This window comes from Musa acuminata, chromosome BXJ3-10 (assembly GCF_036884655.1).
Source record: "Musa acuminata AAA Group cultivar baxijiao chromosome BXJ3-10, Cavendish_Baxijiao_AAA, whole genome shotgun sequence".
Lineage (NCBI taxonomy): Eukaryota > Viridiplantae > Streptophyta > Magnoliopsida > Zingiberales > Musaceae > Musa > Musa acuminata.
In genome coordinates, this window is record NC_088358.1 from 26,219,084 (window position 1) to 26,238,479 (window position 19,396).

General features: G+C 37.0%; 3 protein-coding genes across 6 annotated transcripts; 1 reads left to right on the forward strand and 2 right to left on the reverse strand.

Moving 5' to 3' along the window:
* Window positions 1-107: 107 nt before the first annotated feature.
* LOC135651563 (protein disulfide isomerase-like 1-5) lies at window positions 108-9,389 on the reverse strand. The gene is made up of 12 exons (XM_065171739.1): window positions 8,277-9,389; window positions 7,415-7,544; window positions 5,971-6,136; window positions 5,248-5,366; window positions 3,716-3,796; window positions 3,564-3,650; window positions 2,742-2,813; window positions 2,573-2,641; window positions 1,604-1,681; window positions 1,328-1,462; window positions 568-621; window positions 108-484 (listed from the first exon to the last, which is right to left on the reverse strand). The coding sequence occupies exons 1-12, from the start codon at window positions 8,786-8,788 to the stop codon at window positions 365-367; spliced, it is 1,623 nt and encodes a 540-aa protein (XP_065027811.1). The 5' UTR covers window positions 8,789-9,389; the 3' UTR covers window positions 108-364.
* Window positions 9,390-9,531: 142 nt separating this feature from the next.
* Window positions 9,532-15,240, reverse strand: LOC104000803 (protein LIKE COV 1). Its single transcript, XM_009422935.3, has 7 exons — window positions 14,871-15,240; window positions 13,076-13,128; window positions 12,285-12,394; window positions 11,945-12,112; window positions 11,773-11,870; window positions 10,031-10,157; window positions 9,532-9,899 (listed from the first exon to the last, which is right to left on the reverse strand). Exons 1-7 carry the CDS (start codon window positions 15,039-15,041, stop codon window positions 9,808-9,810), a joined length of 819 nt encoding a protein of 272 aa, XP_009421210.2. The 5' UTR covers window positions 15,042-15,240; the 3' UTR covers window positions 9,532-9,807.
* A 352-nt stretch (window positions 15,241-15,592) lies between these two features.
* LOC104000802 (uncharacterized) lies at window positions 15,593-19,019 on the forward strand. Of its 4 annotated transcripts, none has more exons than XM_065169630.1 (5): window positions 15,593-16,066; window positions 16,383-16,461; window positions 17,147-17,385; window positions 17,610-18,644; window positions 18,721-19,019. In XM_065169630.1, the coding sequence occupies exons 4-5, from the start codon at window positions 18,507-18,509 to the stop codon at window positions 18,889-18,891; spliced, it is 309 nt and encodes a 102-aa protein (XP_065025702.1). In that variant the 5' UTR covers window positions 15,593-16,066; window positions 16,383-16,461; window positions 17,147-17,385; window positions 17,610-18,506; the 3' UTR covers window positions 18,892-19,019. The 4 variants fall into 4 exon arrangements, with proteins under 4 accessions (XP_065025702.1, XP_065025703.1, XP_065025700.1 ...); XM_065169631.1 differs by having other exon boundaries at window positions 15,593-16,047; XM_065169628.1 differs by having other exon boundaries at window positions 16,383-17,385.
* Window positions 19,020-19,396: the final 377 nt, after the last annotated feature.

Genomic DNA, 19,396 nt, shown 5'->3' on the forward strand with positions numbered 1-19,396 from the left:
CTATCAAAGATGTCAATCGTTTTCACCAATCGTTAATTAACCCTCTCCATCACTACGTTGCTCGGAAAATTCAGTCAATCTTTTTCAGGGTCATTTACCAACAAAAGTAGTAATAAGTCAATATCAATTTTATAAAATTTCTTTTAGGTTCATGAAAAGGCATTCCACATTCTGCAGATCAACTGATATGTTTACTGACTTCATTCGCACATCAAAAGCCTCTTCGGAGATTTGTTTACAAGTCTGTATAAGTCACATCCCATTTTTGTTTACAATCAAAGATGAAGAATACATCACCTATGATTAGTTTACAATCAAAGCCTCTGGTGAAAGCACTCTTCAAAATTTGGATAATCAGCATGTATTATAGTTCATCTTTCTTGTTGTGATCACTATCTGTGATTCCTCTGCCGTCGTCGGATCTAATATTCTTGTTGATGAAGGCTATCAATTCCTTCAAGCTCGATTTCTTGGAAACTTTAATCTGTAAAACAAGACATATTTAGGATAAATACAGAAACCAGTGGCAATCAGAAAAAGAAAGTGGTCATGATCAGCTGTACATACGGGATTTGACTTGTCTCCAGCAGGATAGAATAGAAGTGTTGGGTAGTTGTTTATCTGCAGTATAACAGTAAACCATTGTTAGAATAGCTAAGATAACATACCAATGAATAGCGGAATTTTCTTGCTATGAGCAAAATATATGAATCCCATCTAGAACAAATTTGTTAAGCATGTCCTTGAGCTCATTACTTTTACATGTTTTCATGAACAAAGACATGACCACATTTTATAGTATCAAACAATCACACGATGGTGACCCGGTACATGGCTTAAATTTACAAGCCAGGAAGTTATTTAGATGAGTCAAGCACAATATAACTAACAACAATGACAAGCTATCATGTCCCGAGTATATCTCAAAGAGTGACTACATAGAACTTTTCCTACTATTGAGCTCCACGAAATGCAATATCACTATCAAGTTAAAAGGCGCTCAAGATCAATACAATTGCATATATAGATCAAGAAATATTCCTCCAGAGAACTTTACCGTGAATTCAGCTTAGCACCACTCACTAATAATTTTCTAAGACAAAAATCCAAAATTTGATTTGTTTTTAGTTATTTTGATCAGAAGGGCGTCAATGCTCTTTATGGAAAGAGAATAAATGTCAAAATTCATTCACTCTTCTAAAATCAGTAGAGGTCGAAGTCATAATCTTTTTTAAAAAATAATAGAAAAAGCAATTACCAACAATTCACCTTTTTATTTTAAGAGTTATTTATTATTGTCCTCAATATAAATACTCAAATTCCATACCTGCAGCTTTGGATGCTCATTTGAAGAAGCATCTATTCTGGCAAATTTTAAATTCTCCAGCCCTTTAAAATGCTTGGCTAATTTTTCTATCTGCTTGCTTGTGGCCTCACAGTCAAAGCACCAGGGTGTATACACCTTTAGTTTAAAACAAAGTATTTTACGAGTCACATGCAGATAAAAATTTAACAAGCAACTAAAGAAGAAATGATAAAACACCAGCAAAAACATCTAGCTACAACATCATTTGCTAAATCAATGACCAAATAATCATCGTACCTCTAGAAATATATTTTCTGAACTGTCCAAGACAGAAGCATCGAAAGTCTTACCAACAACTTTCTCAATCAACCCTTTCTGCAATATTCATGAGAAAAAGAGAAAAGAATTCACATAATATGAGTAACAACAAAATTGTTCAGAATATTCATCTCAAATCAACAAATGGCAATGTGTAACAATATTCATCTCGTTGAAGCTTCACAATAATTGAAAAGAAAAATAGTTATATGATAAATTTAATTACTCATTTTACTTAGCAGTTATCATCCTAAAGATTACCTTAGTAGCAGTTATAAACTTGGCAACAATGAATGTAGGAATATCACCTATCTCTTGGTAGACTGTATCCATAGTTATTAATGCTAAGCAGATATCAGCTATCACTGCCATCAAATATGATGATCACCAGTGTGGTGCCATCAATACTGGATCATGCAGTAGTGAACAGTCAAAATCATAAAGAAAAACTATAGAAGAATAAAAACAGCTGCATACAAAGCAACATTAACATTTCACAAAACTGAACACCAATTTCATTATACAATTGTAAATTACTTTCCAAACAATTAATCTCCAAGGAAGTCCTGTGCTGGAAAAACATCAACTATAAATCTGCACCTGGGGTCAATTAAATTGTACACTTAAGTGATGATCACGGATCATGAAGCTATTGTAACAAAATTTGTGTCTCATTAAGCTACTCAAAGATATCATGATGACAAAGATCTCTTTGCAATCAACATTGTTGTGTGCCCCATATTAACAATTAGAAAAACAGATATCATGGACATATATCATCAGATATGAGATAATGAAAACCAATGATACATTTTATCATGGAGGCTGAGGGTGTAGGTGTAAAATTTTAACCAATAAATCATTAGCCAAGAGTAGCAAATCATTTTTTACCAGGTCATCACAATTTGCACAAGTTATCAAACTAACACAATTTAATTGTGTACATACCTCATTTGGTATTGGTTCTGACTTGAAGTAGGGTGGCAAATAACCATGAAGCAGCCCAGAACAAAATTCCTGAAAATATATTAAAGAAAAACAACAATTCCAACCTACAACACTCCAACTATGGATGTTCATTCATAATTTATGCAGAATTATGCTGAGTAAAACGTACTTCTAGGGTGGTCCTCGTGAGATCTGACTCCAACAAGTACTTGGAACCAATCCTATTATCAAATGCAGTTACCTGTGAATCAAAATAATAATATTATATAGAAAAAAAAGATGACTACAAGACATGCCTAGATTCACAGGAAAAGAGATAAAACACTGTAATAAAGTGGAGAAATGAATGAATAGATGACTGGACATTGTTCAACCGTATTTCACGAGATTTCAACTACAATGCCAAAAATAGATACTGAATTGTAACACACTGTGTATAGTCATAAAATAAAAAATTTAAGTCCTACTGTAAGCATCTAGGACACACGTTATGTGATTTTGAAGGGAGGAGGAAAATATTAAAAAATTGAAAAAGCAAGGGGGGAGACTCCAAAAGCATTCCAAAAGGAAAAGAACACAGTGAAAAGGCAACGGAAGAGAAGGAAATGAATTGGAAATCATATGTTTTAATGCATGTCTTGGTGGAACAAGATCAGATTGCAAACTTCAAGAATGTGAACCATAAAACACTGAACATAATACTAAACCTGGAAAAGAAAACTCTTGATCATTTTTATTCATAAGATTCAGTTCTGTCTTGATAATTGCATTAGAATTTACATTTCTGCTTCAAACTAGATAAAAAACATTCATTCCTCCTCAAAATCATTAGAAACATAGAGTTCCAACTAAGCTGTTGAAACTATGAAAATTTATCCCATTCATAAAATGACTACCTGATCAATGGTTAAATGCTAGGAAATTACAAAGTTGTTTAGAAATAATGATGATAGAAAATAGAAATAACATGATAAATTACTAGCAAACTTACAATGGGCTTTTCAGCTTCAAGTCCATATAAAGTCAAAAATGGTTTTGCAAGATTGTCTTCAGCATTGTCTACATACACAAATATTATCTGCAAACAATCAAATGTCAGAAACTGCCTAAAAACAGTAGATAACTAAAAGCAGCAGGACTTACATTTGTCTTATAAGGCCTCGCAACATCTTGAAGAAGTGGGTAAAGATCCTTGAACTCATTGGCAGCTGCAAAGATAAAAACCTAAAAAGAAATTTGACTGAGGTTAACTTTCTCAGACAAATACAATTGTACACATATGCAGGCATATCTTCACTAACTAAAGAAAACCTGTAAAGGGCTGCATGAGCAAGTCTAGGAAAAAGCAAGGCCAGGCAGCATTTAGCTATTTATAGAGATGTCTTGTGGATACTTTAATGTGTGCATGTGATTATGCATTGTTTCTCATTTTTTATTATGCCCTTCTGTTCACTAGGATTTCTCTTTGCTTTTTCTTTTCGTATGAGACATGGTCCTAAGGGGAGTGGAAAATAGCTAAAGAGGGGCCATCTAAATATACAGGGAGCACGGATGCATTGGTGGGAACAAGTATAATTTCTTTTGTAAATGGAAAATTTTTCATAGGACCATCCTTCTTAAAAGAAATTAGATGCAAATCCAATGTTTTCAAGGAATTATATTCAAATGTAAATTCTACAAAGTTAGTAATGCCTCTTGGTACTTCCCTTTCGTCCTTATTATAGCCAAATTTCATACTTTTACTGTCATGAACAGACCCAATGGGAGAATTGGCCCATTAATTTGAGATGCCTAGAACAGGGTGACTAAAATGCTTAAATTGTGGCTGTGGTGTAGTTCTATATTGTAGTTGTGGCTGCTGCCACTGTGGCCTTTGTGACATTTTTAAGCCCTAAAAATCACACAACGTATGAGGTGATGCAAAATAGCAGAATGAGAGTGATGCAGATGCATTAGCACCACAGTGGCCGATATTGTCAGCTGCAATTTAGCAACCCAAAGCAAGCATTTCAGCTTAATCCTCATTTCCTTGGTGCACACTAAGTCCAGTTCCATTCTTAGACAAAATGAGTTGGTTGGCCAAACTAAGTTGTCCCAAATATTTTATCCTAGAACTGATTGTTTTAACTTCGATGTATTTTACTCACTCATTTCATGACTTTTCACCTTCCAAACTTTTCTCACTTGTTTTACCTTTAGACAAAGGAACAATGTGGAGTATTGCTTTCTCCATTCATCAAGCGCATAACAACTTAACAGCCTTTGTTCCTCCTCGAGTACTTGACTTGTTTAATAGTATAGTTTCAATTTAATATTAGTGGTCCGCTTTAAACTCATGGTATCACAGTGGCATACACAACTACAATTGTCCTTAATACCCTCCATGGCACCGTCCTCAATGTGAATCATATATAAGATTGATAATGATGACATCATTACAATATTTTCATCTTTATCCAAAACCACGTTGCTCGACTGCCATATTCCAAAGAATTCAAATCTAAACAAGATAAGGGAACTCAGATTGTGCCTGAATCACAGATAGTTGGGCTTTGAGTGGAGTTTGTTGTCATTGTCATCTTTAATTTGCTTAATGTCAAATACACACATAGAGTTGTTAAGATTTATCACTTACATAAATAAGGAAAAAAATGCAACAATCAATTAGAGATAACCTGGAGTTTAATGGCGCTGGAATAGACTCTAGCCGAATTTAGTTCTGTCAATACGGTAACTAAAGGAAACTTATTATAATCTACAAATTGCAAGATCTTCTGTTCCTCAAAATTGTCCACTGCAAGAGCAAAAAGATACATCACTAGATTTTACTTTAATAAAATATTGTTATGGAACTTCATGGAGCAAAAGCAAGGTAAAGAAACTAAGAGCACCAACAATAAGCAGAATGAACAACACATAAGCTAACAACAGAAACATACAAAAAATAAAGGTTACCAAAATGCTAAATCAGGTGGTTATCAGAATGTGAACTGTTAAATATTCATGCTTCAGAAGGACTTAAAATATCTCTAAAATTAAAGTAGGTACGGTAGAATTAAACTCATCTAGAAGCAGAGACAAGCTTGTGGAAGATGAAACAGGTCCAGTCTGATGTTAAAGATAAGAAATCATCAAAATCATCAATGCTTTAATGAAAATAATGAAGTATAACTAAATAAAAGATCTAACGACCCTTAAATACTAATTAGCACTCATAACTCATGAAGAATATAAATCAAATCTCTAGTAGATACAACCTAGGAACTAATTTGACTGAAACACTAAGCTACTAAATCTGAGCTACATCACATCAAGACAAAAACAAACATATTTCTAAAACCTGAAGTAAATAACTTACCAAGAAGTAAATGCAAGAAGTAAATATAACACCAACTTACCAAATTTCTCATATCTCTCAGGTTCACTTTTAACAAGTCCGATGAACTTCTTTTCAGTTCCAACTTCTGGAAACAAAACCTTAGCTATGTTAATATCATTGGTTTCCACAAACTGGATTTCATTATCTGTAGTAGCTGCTTTTACAAACTCTACATGCTCAGGTCCCTGCAAAAGATAATTGACTTCAAATAGCAAAATTTGTGACAAAAGAGATAAATATGCTCTATGATCACAAAAATGCTTACTAATATATACATCAATTTTTAAGTTCCGAAGGCAGTGGAAATACACCCAACTGGGATAAAAAGGCAAGATTCACTATGATAAAAAAAAATGCTTGTTATACATCAGTAATGGCTATGCCCAGACTGGGAGAAAAATATTTCTAGAGGTACAGTCCTATAAGCCTAAGTGCAACCGGACCAGGAATTGCAAGCAAAGGTGTATAGAAAAAAAGAGAGCCACAAGGTTTCTTTATAAATCATACACATTTTTCTGTGGGATCCTGTGTGTTTGGCCTTTTTGTAAACTAGACTTTGATAGGTTGTTGGGAAATCAATTAAGAGGTTAGGAGAGGCACAAGAGAAGGCCTTCTACCTATTACAACCTCGGCTATCTGATCCTTTGCCACCATGAGGTTCCAAGATGATGTGGGAGAACTCATTTAAAATGCCTGAAAATGGAAACTTGAAAAACTTATTTAATCTTAATTGCAACTTCCTTAATACCAGAAGGAAACATTTGCAGCTTTAGTGGTATATTAAGAAAATAAGGAAGTAACTAATTCCTTCTTTATTTGTTTCTTTTTCTGTAAAGGTTTGGACAAGCATTTATGACATAATCAAATAGATTTTTTGGAGGATATTTGCATATTATAAATTCCCCAATATTTTAGTGCAAAATTTGCAGTCCAACAGAATCTTTTAGTTCCTCTACTTTTACTATTTATACTTTGTTTGAAGATTACAAAAGAAGAGCCTTAATCATGACTTTTAATTTTTTATTATAAAGGAATTTACTTTTAGAACATAAACCATTAAGTTGAGAGTTCTTCGCGTATGCTGTGCATCTGCATGATAATATTTCATGTGACGAGTGAATGACTTTCAAACTGCGGCTCATATAGTCATTATACCTTTATGAAAACATGTTTTAGTTCATTAATTGAAAGAACTAAATGCTTAGCTGGAACTGTATGAGATATAAAATATAAAAAGCAAAACTGGAAAAAATATTTTAGGTGTAGAGAAAATCCACAGCTAAAACCATCTCCAGTCTCCAATTACTTATGCTATATTCAATCATCATAATACCCCTCTCATTTTGACTCAGACACTACATCATGCCTATAATGCTGGCTCTTCATCACTTGGGCTCTCGAGGTTATTTAGAACCTAAATTTATTTGGTTTATATATTTTAGTTGCATGAATATATCACATACTTCATATTTTTCGAAGAGACCAACGATAAATATCTGGTGCTGTCTCAGGAACTCCTCAGCATCATTTATAGAAGATAGCCTTATGACAGGTACACCAGTCTTTTTTCTTGCCCAAATCACAATCTCCTCCCTGAATATAGAAGAAGACAACGACCATTTTAAGTTAATGAAACAATTATTAAGCACAAGATTTAGATACTTCTTCAATGTAGAGCTACAACAAGTCTGACTTTGTTCAGCAACACTCCCGGAAACAAGAGAGCATAATTAAAATGTGAAACAAATCCAAATGAACTGGAGACTGAACGTATCAACTGCATTATGTATTGGGCACATTACATTATGACCTCTCACATCACCCTCTTAGATGGATAAAAAAGGACTACTAATGCGCAGAGAATGTTGCATTCAAAGATCATATGATTACATCAAATTTGGCAAAATCATCCAATCTTCCAGGAAAAAGATCGGTAGAAAAGTATGAAATGGACAAAATGAAGCAAAAAATCTTAATTATGTAAAGCTTATAATACAGTATGGAGAAGTGACAATCATAATCTATCAACGCAAAGAACTAGCAAATCAAGAGATTGGGCAGACTAAGGAGAGATCCAACAATCAAAATGTCAAGGAAAATAACAATGTCATTGAAAAACAACTCAGTCAAACACTTCAATTCTTCAGGACTACAAAGCAAGAACTAAATGTAGAAGATTCATAGTTGTCAACGCTCCCAGTGCTAAACCACATAAAGAACTAGAAGTATGTTTCCCTAATCTGCAGTAACTATCAAGAAAGAAAAGAAGATAAGAAGATGATATCAAGAAAATAAAAGTAGAAAAAATTGTGAGATTATTTTTACTTCGTAAATCCACCCCTATAGGCCAGCGCGGTCCCGTTGGCGAACAGAAGTATCGTCGGGAAACCCTTAATTCCGAGAAGGGATGCAGCCTTGGCGTGCCTCTCGGCATCGAGTTTCGCCACCACGAGACTGCTCCCCATCTCCCTAAGCGTGGTCGCGGCCTCCGCGAACCGGGGCATCAGCTCGGCACTCCTGGGGCACCAGGGGGTGTAGCCGAGCAGGAGAACGGCCTCGTTGGAGTCGACCACTTTCTTGGCATTCTCATTGCTCAGCTCAAGAACGATCCTCTGGGCTCGGCGGAGGAGCTTGGCCTCCGACGACCTGCTAGAGGCGCCTCCACCGTCGCCGCCGCCGCCCTTCTGCTCCTCCTCTTCGTCAATCGCCAGGAGCTCTTCGAGCCCCTCAAGATCGTCGTCGGCGTCGTCAATTAGGGTTATGGAGGCAACAGAAAGACATCGGACCAGGAGAAAGAGAAGGAGAGTGACTCGCAAAACTCTCCAAGAAGTGGCCATGGCGGAAGCCGGATTGGAACCCAAAAAGGTCCCCTTTTTGCGCAATGATCTGGAGAACAAAGAGAAGGATCTGGTGAATGAAGCGACGGGGCACCCGAGCTTCGATCAAGATTTAAGATTTGAAGGGAGTTCGGAAGGAAAGCTGCACCATTGACGGGGTTTTCAGATCGGAATGCAGAGGGCAATGAGATTTATAAGAGGGGAGAGAGGATTCGTGCTTCCTTTTTGTTTCCTTCTTTTAGTATTCACAGTGGGATGCCGACGGCCGTCCTTGCCATGTGAAGAGTCGGGACGGGCATGCACTAAAGGACATGTCCTCAGAAATCTTGATGTGGCTGTAATCGATCCATCAAATGATCATCGTGACTACAAAGCAGAGGCCGACATATCACGTTGCTCGTCTATAAACAAGGAAGAATCAAAGCAGCGTCATTGGAATTGTTTCAGTGGCTGTGGAAGCTCCGCAACAACGGAACGGCAGGTCTCTTGGTGTGCCAGCGAACTGCAAGGTAAATTGGTCGAACACTTGGTCTGCGGATCCAGTTCTTCTACGGCTTGCTATGCTTGTCGAGCCACGCTATCGCACTACATTCCCATGTAATCAAAATAACAACAATAATATCATTAAACAATTGACAAGAAGCAGATGCTCACAAAGTTTGCACATGGAAGAACTTGCTGTCAGGAAATGATAAAAAAGAGGAGGAAACAATCGCCTATCTGTGAAATGTCTCAGTGAAAAATGGGCAGAAATGAAAATTTCTGATGCATAAACAATGTCATACTCAACAAAACAGAGTAGAACTATAATCTACATCAATCTTTACATATGACTGTAAAACTGGAAAGGAACACCAAACCATTCTCCGATATCATTCCTCTGAGCTCTTTAAAACTTTACATAGCAGTGTGGAAGTTGAAAACCTAAGAGTGGAAGAAAGTTTCATGACAGCTAAATCTGATCAAACTGCAAATCTAACTGAATGGTTAAGAAAAGAAAAACACCATTGGTCTTAGTTTCAGGGAAATCCGGTTCGATCCAATTGTATTGAATGTGATTCCAGTGTTGACAGAATTTGAGGCATTGACATGCCCCCTGACACCACAATTTCTGCATCAAAAACATTATTGATATTGAAATTGACATAATGGAAGACATAAACTAAGAATATAGAGCTGCAGAGATGAGAAATAGGACTCAGAATCTTGCATGAAATTGAACCCAAGAAGTTTCCAACTAACCGATTCCTTCTCGGACAGAGAGGTTTGGTCTAATAACATCCCTCGAGTTGATCATAAAGACATCACCAATATAGAGATGGTTGGTAGGAACATAGACACAGAATAGCTCCTCTTCACCAGTGTAATTCTGCAGATTAAGGTGGTAAAAAAACATCATAACAAAAAAAACTCCAGTTAAATAAGAATGAATTTGCAAGAAACTAACATAAAAATGAGAATTCATGATTAATGATACCAATATGAATGTGACGAAATTTCTGCAAGTACATGTATATATGATCAATCATGCAAGAGAACATCAATGTTCTATTTGACTCACAGTAATGACAAGGTAGGTTGATGCCTGGATTATCTGGTCTATCATTTTCTTTTTTTCTTTTGTTCCTAAAGGGGCTCACTACAATGGCCATTGAGGAAATGCCAAGCCCACTTCTATGCATAATTAGATGCCTCTAACAATTCTAGCACCTTCACCACATCATCCATGGTAATTTCCCCATTCCATATGACAAACAAAATTGGTTTTGTATTTGTCATTCTCTAGTCACAACAAATTGATAGGTCTCATCTGCTCAATGTCTCTTATGTTCCACAGGGCCTCCAGGGAGACTTATTACAAGGGAGCAGAAGCAAGAGACCAACTATGGGAATAATGAGTGAGCGCAGAGATAGTTGTTATGGAACCAATTCCACCACATCCAGGAATTTCCTCAAAACTGCCAAATAAGTGAAATAACCATTTTTCCGGTTATTCAGAAGCTCTTAGCCATTGACTACATGTATCTGTCAAGTCCCTGCTCTGCTCCTGTCTGATCCTGTCCCCTCTCCCGTCAAAGGACGAATGATTTTAGTGTAGAAAATGGATTTTCTTAGTTGATTGAACATCTGTCTGAGATCCCTTCTCATTCAATTTCCCCAGCTTTTGTCCCATCCAATATATATGCTACAAGTCTTTTGCATTTTCCAGCCACTGATGCTGGCTTTTGATCCAGCAATATGAAAAGCCAATGAAGCATCATCATCCATATAGATTTTTACCAAAACCAATGGAGGACAAAGCATCATTAATATGTGATATAGTCGACGTCTTTCCAAATATGATCTTTGCCAAACCTGGTGCACATGCAAAGTATCATCATCCACAAACTCTTTTTACATCACCTAGTGCAAAATGGAACTCCATAGAACAGTGAGGTCAAAATATTTTTTATCCAAGTCAAAGTCTGTCCTCCCCATGTAAACAAAGTTCATCATGTTTCGCTACACCCAATTAGTTGCCAATATTTGAATTTCTTTAAACTAACCTGCTCCCACCTTGGAAGCCATTGACAATATACAGAATAATTCGTACTGAGAATGATGCTTATTCTAAAATTGAAACCTTATTTACAAATCTGATACACCACAAGATAGAAGTATGTTGTTCCATTCAATCAGTCTCAAATAAAAACCTCCAACATAGCTCTCCATTCTCAGTCTTTGATCTGAACTCAAGCCATCCTCAAAACCTTTAAAAAGAACTTTAGGTTTGTAGAAACAAAAGGCCACTTCTAAAGATGTTATAAGGAACATATTAAATACTGAGCAGCATAACATCAATGCCTAATGAGAACTCAAAAAATAGGAATAGGTTCATACATAGAGAACCAACAAAAAACATGCAAGAAGATATGCTATTAAGACTAGATGTTTTAAATATTACAAGATTAGGAAAACTGATGGAATGATGTTTGTTTTCAGACCTGAAGAACAACAGTTGAAGTGATGAAACCAAATGCATATTCACCAATTCGAGGGTGCCTTATAATGACCACTTCTTTGAAGGCTTGAGTGTTTTGATCTGTAGATAGACATCGTGAGCAACAAAATATAGTGTGGATCGACAGACCCATCAAGGTAAAAAGAATGTATTACCAGGTGATATGGCAGTACTAATTTGTTTAGATGCATTGTAAATGTGGCGAACAAAAGGCATCCGCTTGATAAACCACTCACCGAGGCTAAGAACAGATGTCCCTAGCCAAGAAGACATGAAAACTCCAACCAAAAAGATGAATGTGATAGAAGTTATAAAACCAAGCCCTGATAAAAAAGAACAAAAGTAGTGAGCTCCACAGCAGGAGAATGAGAGAAATATAAGTATTTGAAAAAGATTGATCTCCCTTGGCAGATCAAAGAATACAGAAGAGAAAAATAAACCACATAAGACCATTCTTAAATAAAAAGAATGCTTTTAGAAAACTTTTACGCATACCAAATATGCCAATTCCAAGCTGGGCATAGATTGGAGAGAAAAATCCATCCACAAAACGAATAAACCACCAAGTGATGTAGAAAGTAATTGCTATTGGAAATAGGATAACACTGCAAGAATAAAATTGATGTCAGAACAGCAAAAGACAAAGAAATCTCAATAAATTTACTTAGATCAAAACCAAAATCAAATGACTTTCTGTATATCTCCAAATGCTCCTTTTATGTGAAAGACTATAAATGCATATGGTCAATGTTAATGAAGGCAATTCCTAATTAAAGCTTTTTCTGTTTTTTTTTTCGAAAACTAAGTTCTCCTATTGCAGAATACTTATCATAATAACTGGATTGTATAGCATCTTTAACAATATAATGGCATATTGGGGTAACAAGAAAGAAGAGAAAATAGGTAAAAGAACAAGGTTGAAAGATATTGCCAATTTTGAAGAACCAGTTTAAAAAGAAAATTTTGTTTGATAGAAATAATGAGAAACAGATGGTTCTGAATCTCTTCTTGCTTACAGGTCAAAAAAGTTAGTTAACAGAAGCATTCATTCAATAATTCAATACTCTTGGTACCAATATAAACAGTAACTATTACCCTTGTACAGTATCACAAAAATGAGCAAAATAAGCAAAGAAAAATCATGTATTAAAAGGGTCAGTACCAATAACAGGTTCTTACTAATGAAACAACATATAAAATAGCTGAAAAATAAATAGCATCATAACAGTGAACCAATACTTAGCTCAACATTGTGAAGAAGTGCAAATCATTCAGGAGAAAATTACCATCCGGTCATGAACTTTTTTGAAGCCCAACTACGAACAACTTTGTGAAATGCCTGTTTAAGTAATACTTTTCAATTAAAAGGATATGACAAAGATTCTTATGATAAGTCAATTGATGTAAAATAAATTACAGCGTTTAAGAATATCTATGGAGTTGCATGGAAGAGCATCAATCATAAATCAAGTGCAGTACAAAATTACACTGAGAAAAGAGAAAATGAAAAAAGTTGTAGTAAGGAGAAAAGAAAGCAGAAAAATTGTTAAAGCTACTTCAGGTTCCAGCAAACAGAAGTAATAGCAATTACTATAAAACTAGTAAAAGGACATATACCTTCCAATGTAACATATGCTGGCCAGATATGTATAATTTCCCACAAAAAATAGATAAAGAAATTAAGTGCACCAGTAGATTGCTTGGGAACTTACTCTGGTGATTTTAAAAAAAGGGGAAAAAAGAAAAAACTAGTCCAAAACAAATAAAGAAAATAAAACTAATCTGAGGGTCAATTAAGAGCCATGACAACAAGTCATATTTGTTCAGTCACAAATATGAGCAGAAAAACCTACAAGCTCCCATGAGTTTGCCATAACTTCTATTTTATAATTTCATCCTTCCTTGTAGAAGGAAGATCTGTATTACTTCCTACAGTAATGCAGACTCAGAACAAACGTAAATGGAGTGGATATGTGAATATACCAGGAAACCATAACAAGGACTTTGGGATGTTTTATCGTGTACATTCTGATGGTCATAGTATAAGGACTTCTTCCTTGATCATGCTTAGTATGTATGAACAAGATCCATCCAGTGGCAACTCTTTAGCACCGAGTTATATAATTTAAATTTTGGGATTTGACCTATAATGTGTTACTTGTATAATTAAAGTTCAGCTTAAAGCTATTTTCACTAAGCCTTGCAAATTTGAATTTCACATCCTATTGAAGATTAATGTTAATTGCTAAAACTATAAGCAAATTAGAATTTCACATCCTATTGAATATTTATGTAGTTATTTAAACATACAGTCAAAACAAATGCTAGGAGCACATCCAGAAGAAAAGGCAAGCCAAGTGATTTCTGATCCAGTTTCCGAAAAGAAAAGTACTACATACAAAAAGAAGGAAGTTGATACTTCTACTTTATGGTGCCAGCATCTCATCAGCATGGGTTCATAATGGCCCAAAGGGTAGACCATGCTCATTGTCCGGACATTCCTCTCCAAAATATGGAATTTAACCAGATTTAGTGGGTAAAAGTAGACTAGTAATCCGGAATTGTGTCCTTCTATCAGACAAAAGCTATTCACATAAAAAAGATCAGATGGATCTCTACAAGGCAGCACAAAGTCTATAGTTGTTTCTCTCGACATAGCCACTGAGTTAGCTAAGAAGACTGACAAAACGTGTATAATTTTCGAGTTCCAGATGCACAGTAAAGCAAATTGTGGAGCAAAAGCCAGAAAGGGTGTTTTTGTAAGAATATATAAAAAATGAAAGAATTTGGTGGCAGAAAAGGAATGACATTAATTTCTCATGCGACTAAAGTTTGACTGGTTGTTAACTAGCCAAAAACCTAAACTTAGTACACTATTGGAAGTTAGTCTCCTCTAATTACTGTTCGATATTACTAGGAAAACCGGAGCCATGTAAACCTACAAGCTCCAAGATAGACGGTTCGAACAAAAAAGAACTTATCTTATAGATCGAGAAGGAGATGTCCAAAATCAATCTTGACGCAACAAAAAATTGAAACCTTTCACGGCCAATCAGATAAATAGAACAGGGCGAGTCTGACCTCTCGGCCGGAGTGGTGGCGGGAGGGGGAGGCGGTGGCCGCAGCGGCGGAGGCCTTGGAGTCACCATCATCAGCGGGATCCTCCCCCACCGGAATCAGCAGCTCCCGATCTCTTTCTCTGCTCCCCATCCCTATCGACGACGGCGACAACTTATCCTCGCCCATCATCATCGCCTTCTCATCTTTCACCTTCGTATATCTCGATCTTCTCTTCGCGAACAGGGAAATTATTCGCCCTCCTTTTACTATGCGATCGAATCGAAGTAAAAACCTCTCTCGAAATCGATCGCTTGAAGGGCTTCCGTTCGTTTCAGTTTCCCCTCTCTGGCATCTGGAAGGATCATCAATTTATGTAACTACCCCGTCGGGGCTCACCCGTCACAGCGACCTTTTAACCGGGGTCCATGGACCCCTCCGATCACATGGCAGGAAGCATGAGACAGGTAAGACCGCATCGGACGAGTTTGATCAGTGTTCTTCTCTCGGAGAGGTGGACCCAACGAATGTCCAATTGGATTCCAGCGATATCGAGTTGTACATATGATCATTTATTACGACTAATAATCACTAGTTAGTCTGAATAAACATTATCGATGTCAATGAAGAGCGTATATGTTAATATTAAGATTTGTAAGGGCATATATGATATATTGAGATTGTTAAGGAAAAATATGATGTTTCCAAACGACCTTAAATACGTAAAAATATGAACGGCCCCGCGAGGGTCAACCGGTCACGCTTAGCCACCACCGGCCAAAACACCAATACCAATTCTCCCGTTCCATTCTCACTTCGACGGCTTCGATTCATTCGATTTCTTGCATTGTCATGGACGCCCCTTTTCGATGAAGAACAAACTCCATCATAAATTCGATCGATTTGGATGCCCCTTTTCGACCAGTGGTCGAATTCGCATCGTCGTGGGAGGGTCGTAGGTAAAAAAAAAAAACCCTACTTTTATTGGTTCCAAAAACCCTAGATTTTGCTCTGTTGTTGAAATCTCTGCGTGGAGACTCTCCATCGGAGCGCACGAAACCCTAGGTTTCCTGGCCACCGGGTTTTGCGGTCAAGAAGCTAGAGGCGGAGATGATTTTCCTACTTCAAGCCCCTGCCAGGAGCGGGCGACTGACTTCATCTTCATGAAGTTGGACGAGCACGAGAACAAGGAGCTTATCAAGTATGGGTTCCCCGAAGATGTCAGTTAATTTCTTTTTCCTTAAAGTTGGTTCCTTCTGCATCTGTTTCTCCTATTCTAGCCAAATTTGTTGCTGGTTAGCCAAATTTATTGTTTCTCGTCCTAGTCGATGTAAAACCGTTGTAGAAATAATTCTATTGTAGAAATAATTCTATTGTAGAAATAAGAAGTAAGATATGCTCTCCTGGAGGCTTCAGAACAATCGAATGCTTACGTATCGCAGCATGTTAACGTGTTTGCAATAACATGTTCACTTGCTATTATGTCAACTTAGATCACGAAAATTTCTGACGTAACTTCTTTTGGTGTGTTTACAGAGAACAGTCTGCAGCAGATATCAGGAATCCTGAATGGACAAAGGTTTCTCTCGAGGGTGTCAGATCATTATAAAAATAGGTTTGTTTGTCTGTTTACTAGATAATTTGAAGAAGTGACAAGTGAGCACTTTCACATAATTATTTTGTTGTCTAGAATGAGTTGAATCTGCCATTGTCAATGTTTTTCATCTAAAATGTGGTCTGGTCAAATATTTTTGCATGCTTTTAACAATTTTTTTGGGCAATGAGGCTTGTTCCACTGTTATTAAATGAAAGCATCATAAATTTTTAATTTTCTTTGTTGCACTTGTGAGAGAAGCTGTCGATGCAGCAGAAAGAGCAGAGAGGAAGGCCCAGTTAAGAAATGAAGTCCCTTATTTGCCTACCGAAAACATGAGGTTATGAAGCAGATGGATGTGCAAAGTTCAGAAATGATAAAGATATTCAAGACATGTAGTCTCCTTATGAGAAAGAATAGCAGGAACAAGTTTGAAGTAATTCATGTCCAGTTTTCAGTCACCAACTATGCTTATAGTTTCATGACAAGGTTCATTTACATCAGTAGGTTGTCTTATCTGATCTTCTAACATTAGTCAAGTATCATAAGAAGGTTGTGAATCCATCGGAATCTTTGTCGATTGTTTTGAACAGCCTTCTTCCGCTAAGTTTGTTCCCCATCAGTCCCTGCTTTTATTAAGGAAAAGCTTGCTATAAACTTGAGTTTCAAGGTGGGCGAACTTTTGTCTCTGAAAGCCTTGGTTTAGATGGTCTTGCAGAAAAATAGGAAAGAAACGTAGAGGCTCAAAAGGAAAAACAGGCAGGGATGAGGAGCTACAAGAGTTTGATGTTCCAGAGAAGATGACGACATCTAATGAACAACTTGCTTCCACTAGTAAATCCCTGCAAGAACTTGAAGATGACACAACTTCATGTGAGCATCATACAAGTTATCTGATGGTTGGTAAAGATGGTCAAGCTTTCAAGAATCTGCTTGATGACAATGGTAAGATAAAATTGTGATACGGGTTGTTACAGGACCTTTATTCAATTACAAATGATGTTTCATTGTGAAATGCGATTAAAAAAAAGGAATGGAACCATGTATCAGTTATCCACAAATGTATCTCATGATATGAATGTTATATACTGCAATTCAGTCTGCAATTTGTACCTTAATGCAATGTTCAGTTTTCTAACTTATATTCTATGTGAACTGCTGCATCTTAGCCTCGTATCCAGAAGTCAATCTGAGCCTGCATGTTGCTTGGGTTTGGGAAAAAAAAATTCTATATGCTGACTGCAGAGAACATACTGTGGCAAGACTTGGCTTCATATTGGCATGCAGCATTGTTAATGTTCACAGGCAAGAAAAAATTTAATTGAAATAGCATGAGAACAGAGATTTTTCGGAACAGTGGAATGGGAGATTGGAAGTCAGATTCTTAGCTAACTCCATCATTTGAGTACTGCAACTTAAACATTGTTGCATTTTAGTTAGGATTGAATTTTACTTGGTGATATTTGGAGATTACAAATGTAAACTGCCAACCAGTCAGATTAGAAGTGTGAAGAAAACCTAGTTGTGCTTTCCTTTCTAACCTGTATGATAGAGATGAAGTTTTGGATTGGTTCCTTGTTTAGAAGATATCATTCATCGTGGAAATAGCAGCTTCAACCTTGATTTGTGTAGGGGGGAGTCCTCTGTCTTCATTAAGGATGCAGCATCACTTGAGGCATCGGCTTTATCATCTGGCATAAATACCACCTCTTTTGCCATCACAATCTTCTCATGCATACAAATGGTGAAAGAGACCCGCCGTCGTGATACCCAGATCGAGCTGGCACGCGGTCTGCACCGGCCTGATTCGCCACCGCTAGAGACCAAAAGCCACGTCTTTGCTTGAATTAGAGATAATAGCAGTGACAACGCCATGACTCAGCGGTCTTACCAGAGGAGAGACAGAGAAGAAGCCAGACTGGTTCTCCCCTCATCGTGTCAGCATACATTAAATAGCAGAAATGAGAGAGAGAGAGAGAGAGCTCACATCCAAAGCATCCTTCTATTTGGATTAATTCCGAAGCGATAGAGAAGTAGAACGTAGAGACGACAAGGATAAGAGCAGAATGTTGGAAGGAAGGGCAATAATCCAGGACACAGACATGCCTGTGAAGATGCAGCTGCAAGCCATGTCCTGTGCCTACGAAGCTCTTGACCTCTTTGATGTCCTTGACTGCACCGGAATAGCTGCTCACATCAAAAAGGTTTCCACCCTCTTCTTCTCTCTCTCTCGTTCTTGTTTCTCCATTTCTTCCCATCCTTATGCTTGTGGTGTTCCAGGAATTTGATGTGAGGTATGGCCCTGGATGGCAATGCGTGGTGGGATCCAAGTTTGGGTGCTTCTTCACCCACAGAAAGGGCACCTTCGTCTACTTCTGCCTGGAGAGACTCAACTTCCTCATCTTCAAAGGACCTTCTGCTATGTCAACTCCAACCACAAACGCAAAATAGCTCCCAACTATGACCTCCAGATACATTCTTCGGTTGTTCTTTGCTCTTTCTGACTCCTCGTACTTCGTCTAACGAAATATGGAACATCTCCATACTGATCAACTCCATGCTTGGCTTTCTGATCCAAACTCTATTATGGTTTCTGTGTCTCATGTTCTGAAGATAAAAAGGATGAACTTGTTCTTATCTCTGAAGAGCACAAATCTGCAGAAGTATCAGAGTGATTCTTGATAATCCGATCGAGCCACATTAAATAATGGTTCGAAGTGGCCATTAAACCATCGTATCAAGCTGGATATCCAAAGAATTAGAGAATTCATGATCACAATTTTGCATCAAATCACAATGTGATATCCCACCACCTCATGTTCCAGGTGTATTTGGTTCGTCTGTTCTCCAAGCGATCAATGCTTGGCAATAATGTCGATAATTTCCCTTGGATTAAATCGATCGATTTGGGTGTTTTAATTCATTCAATCACATCAAATTATATGACTTCTATTGT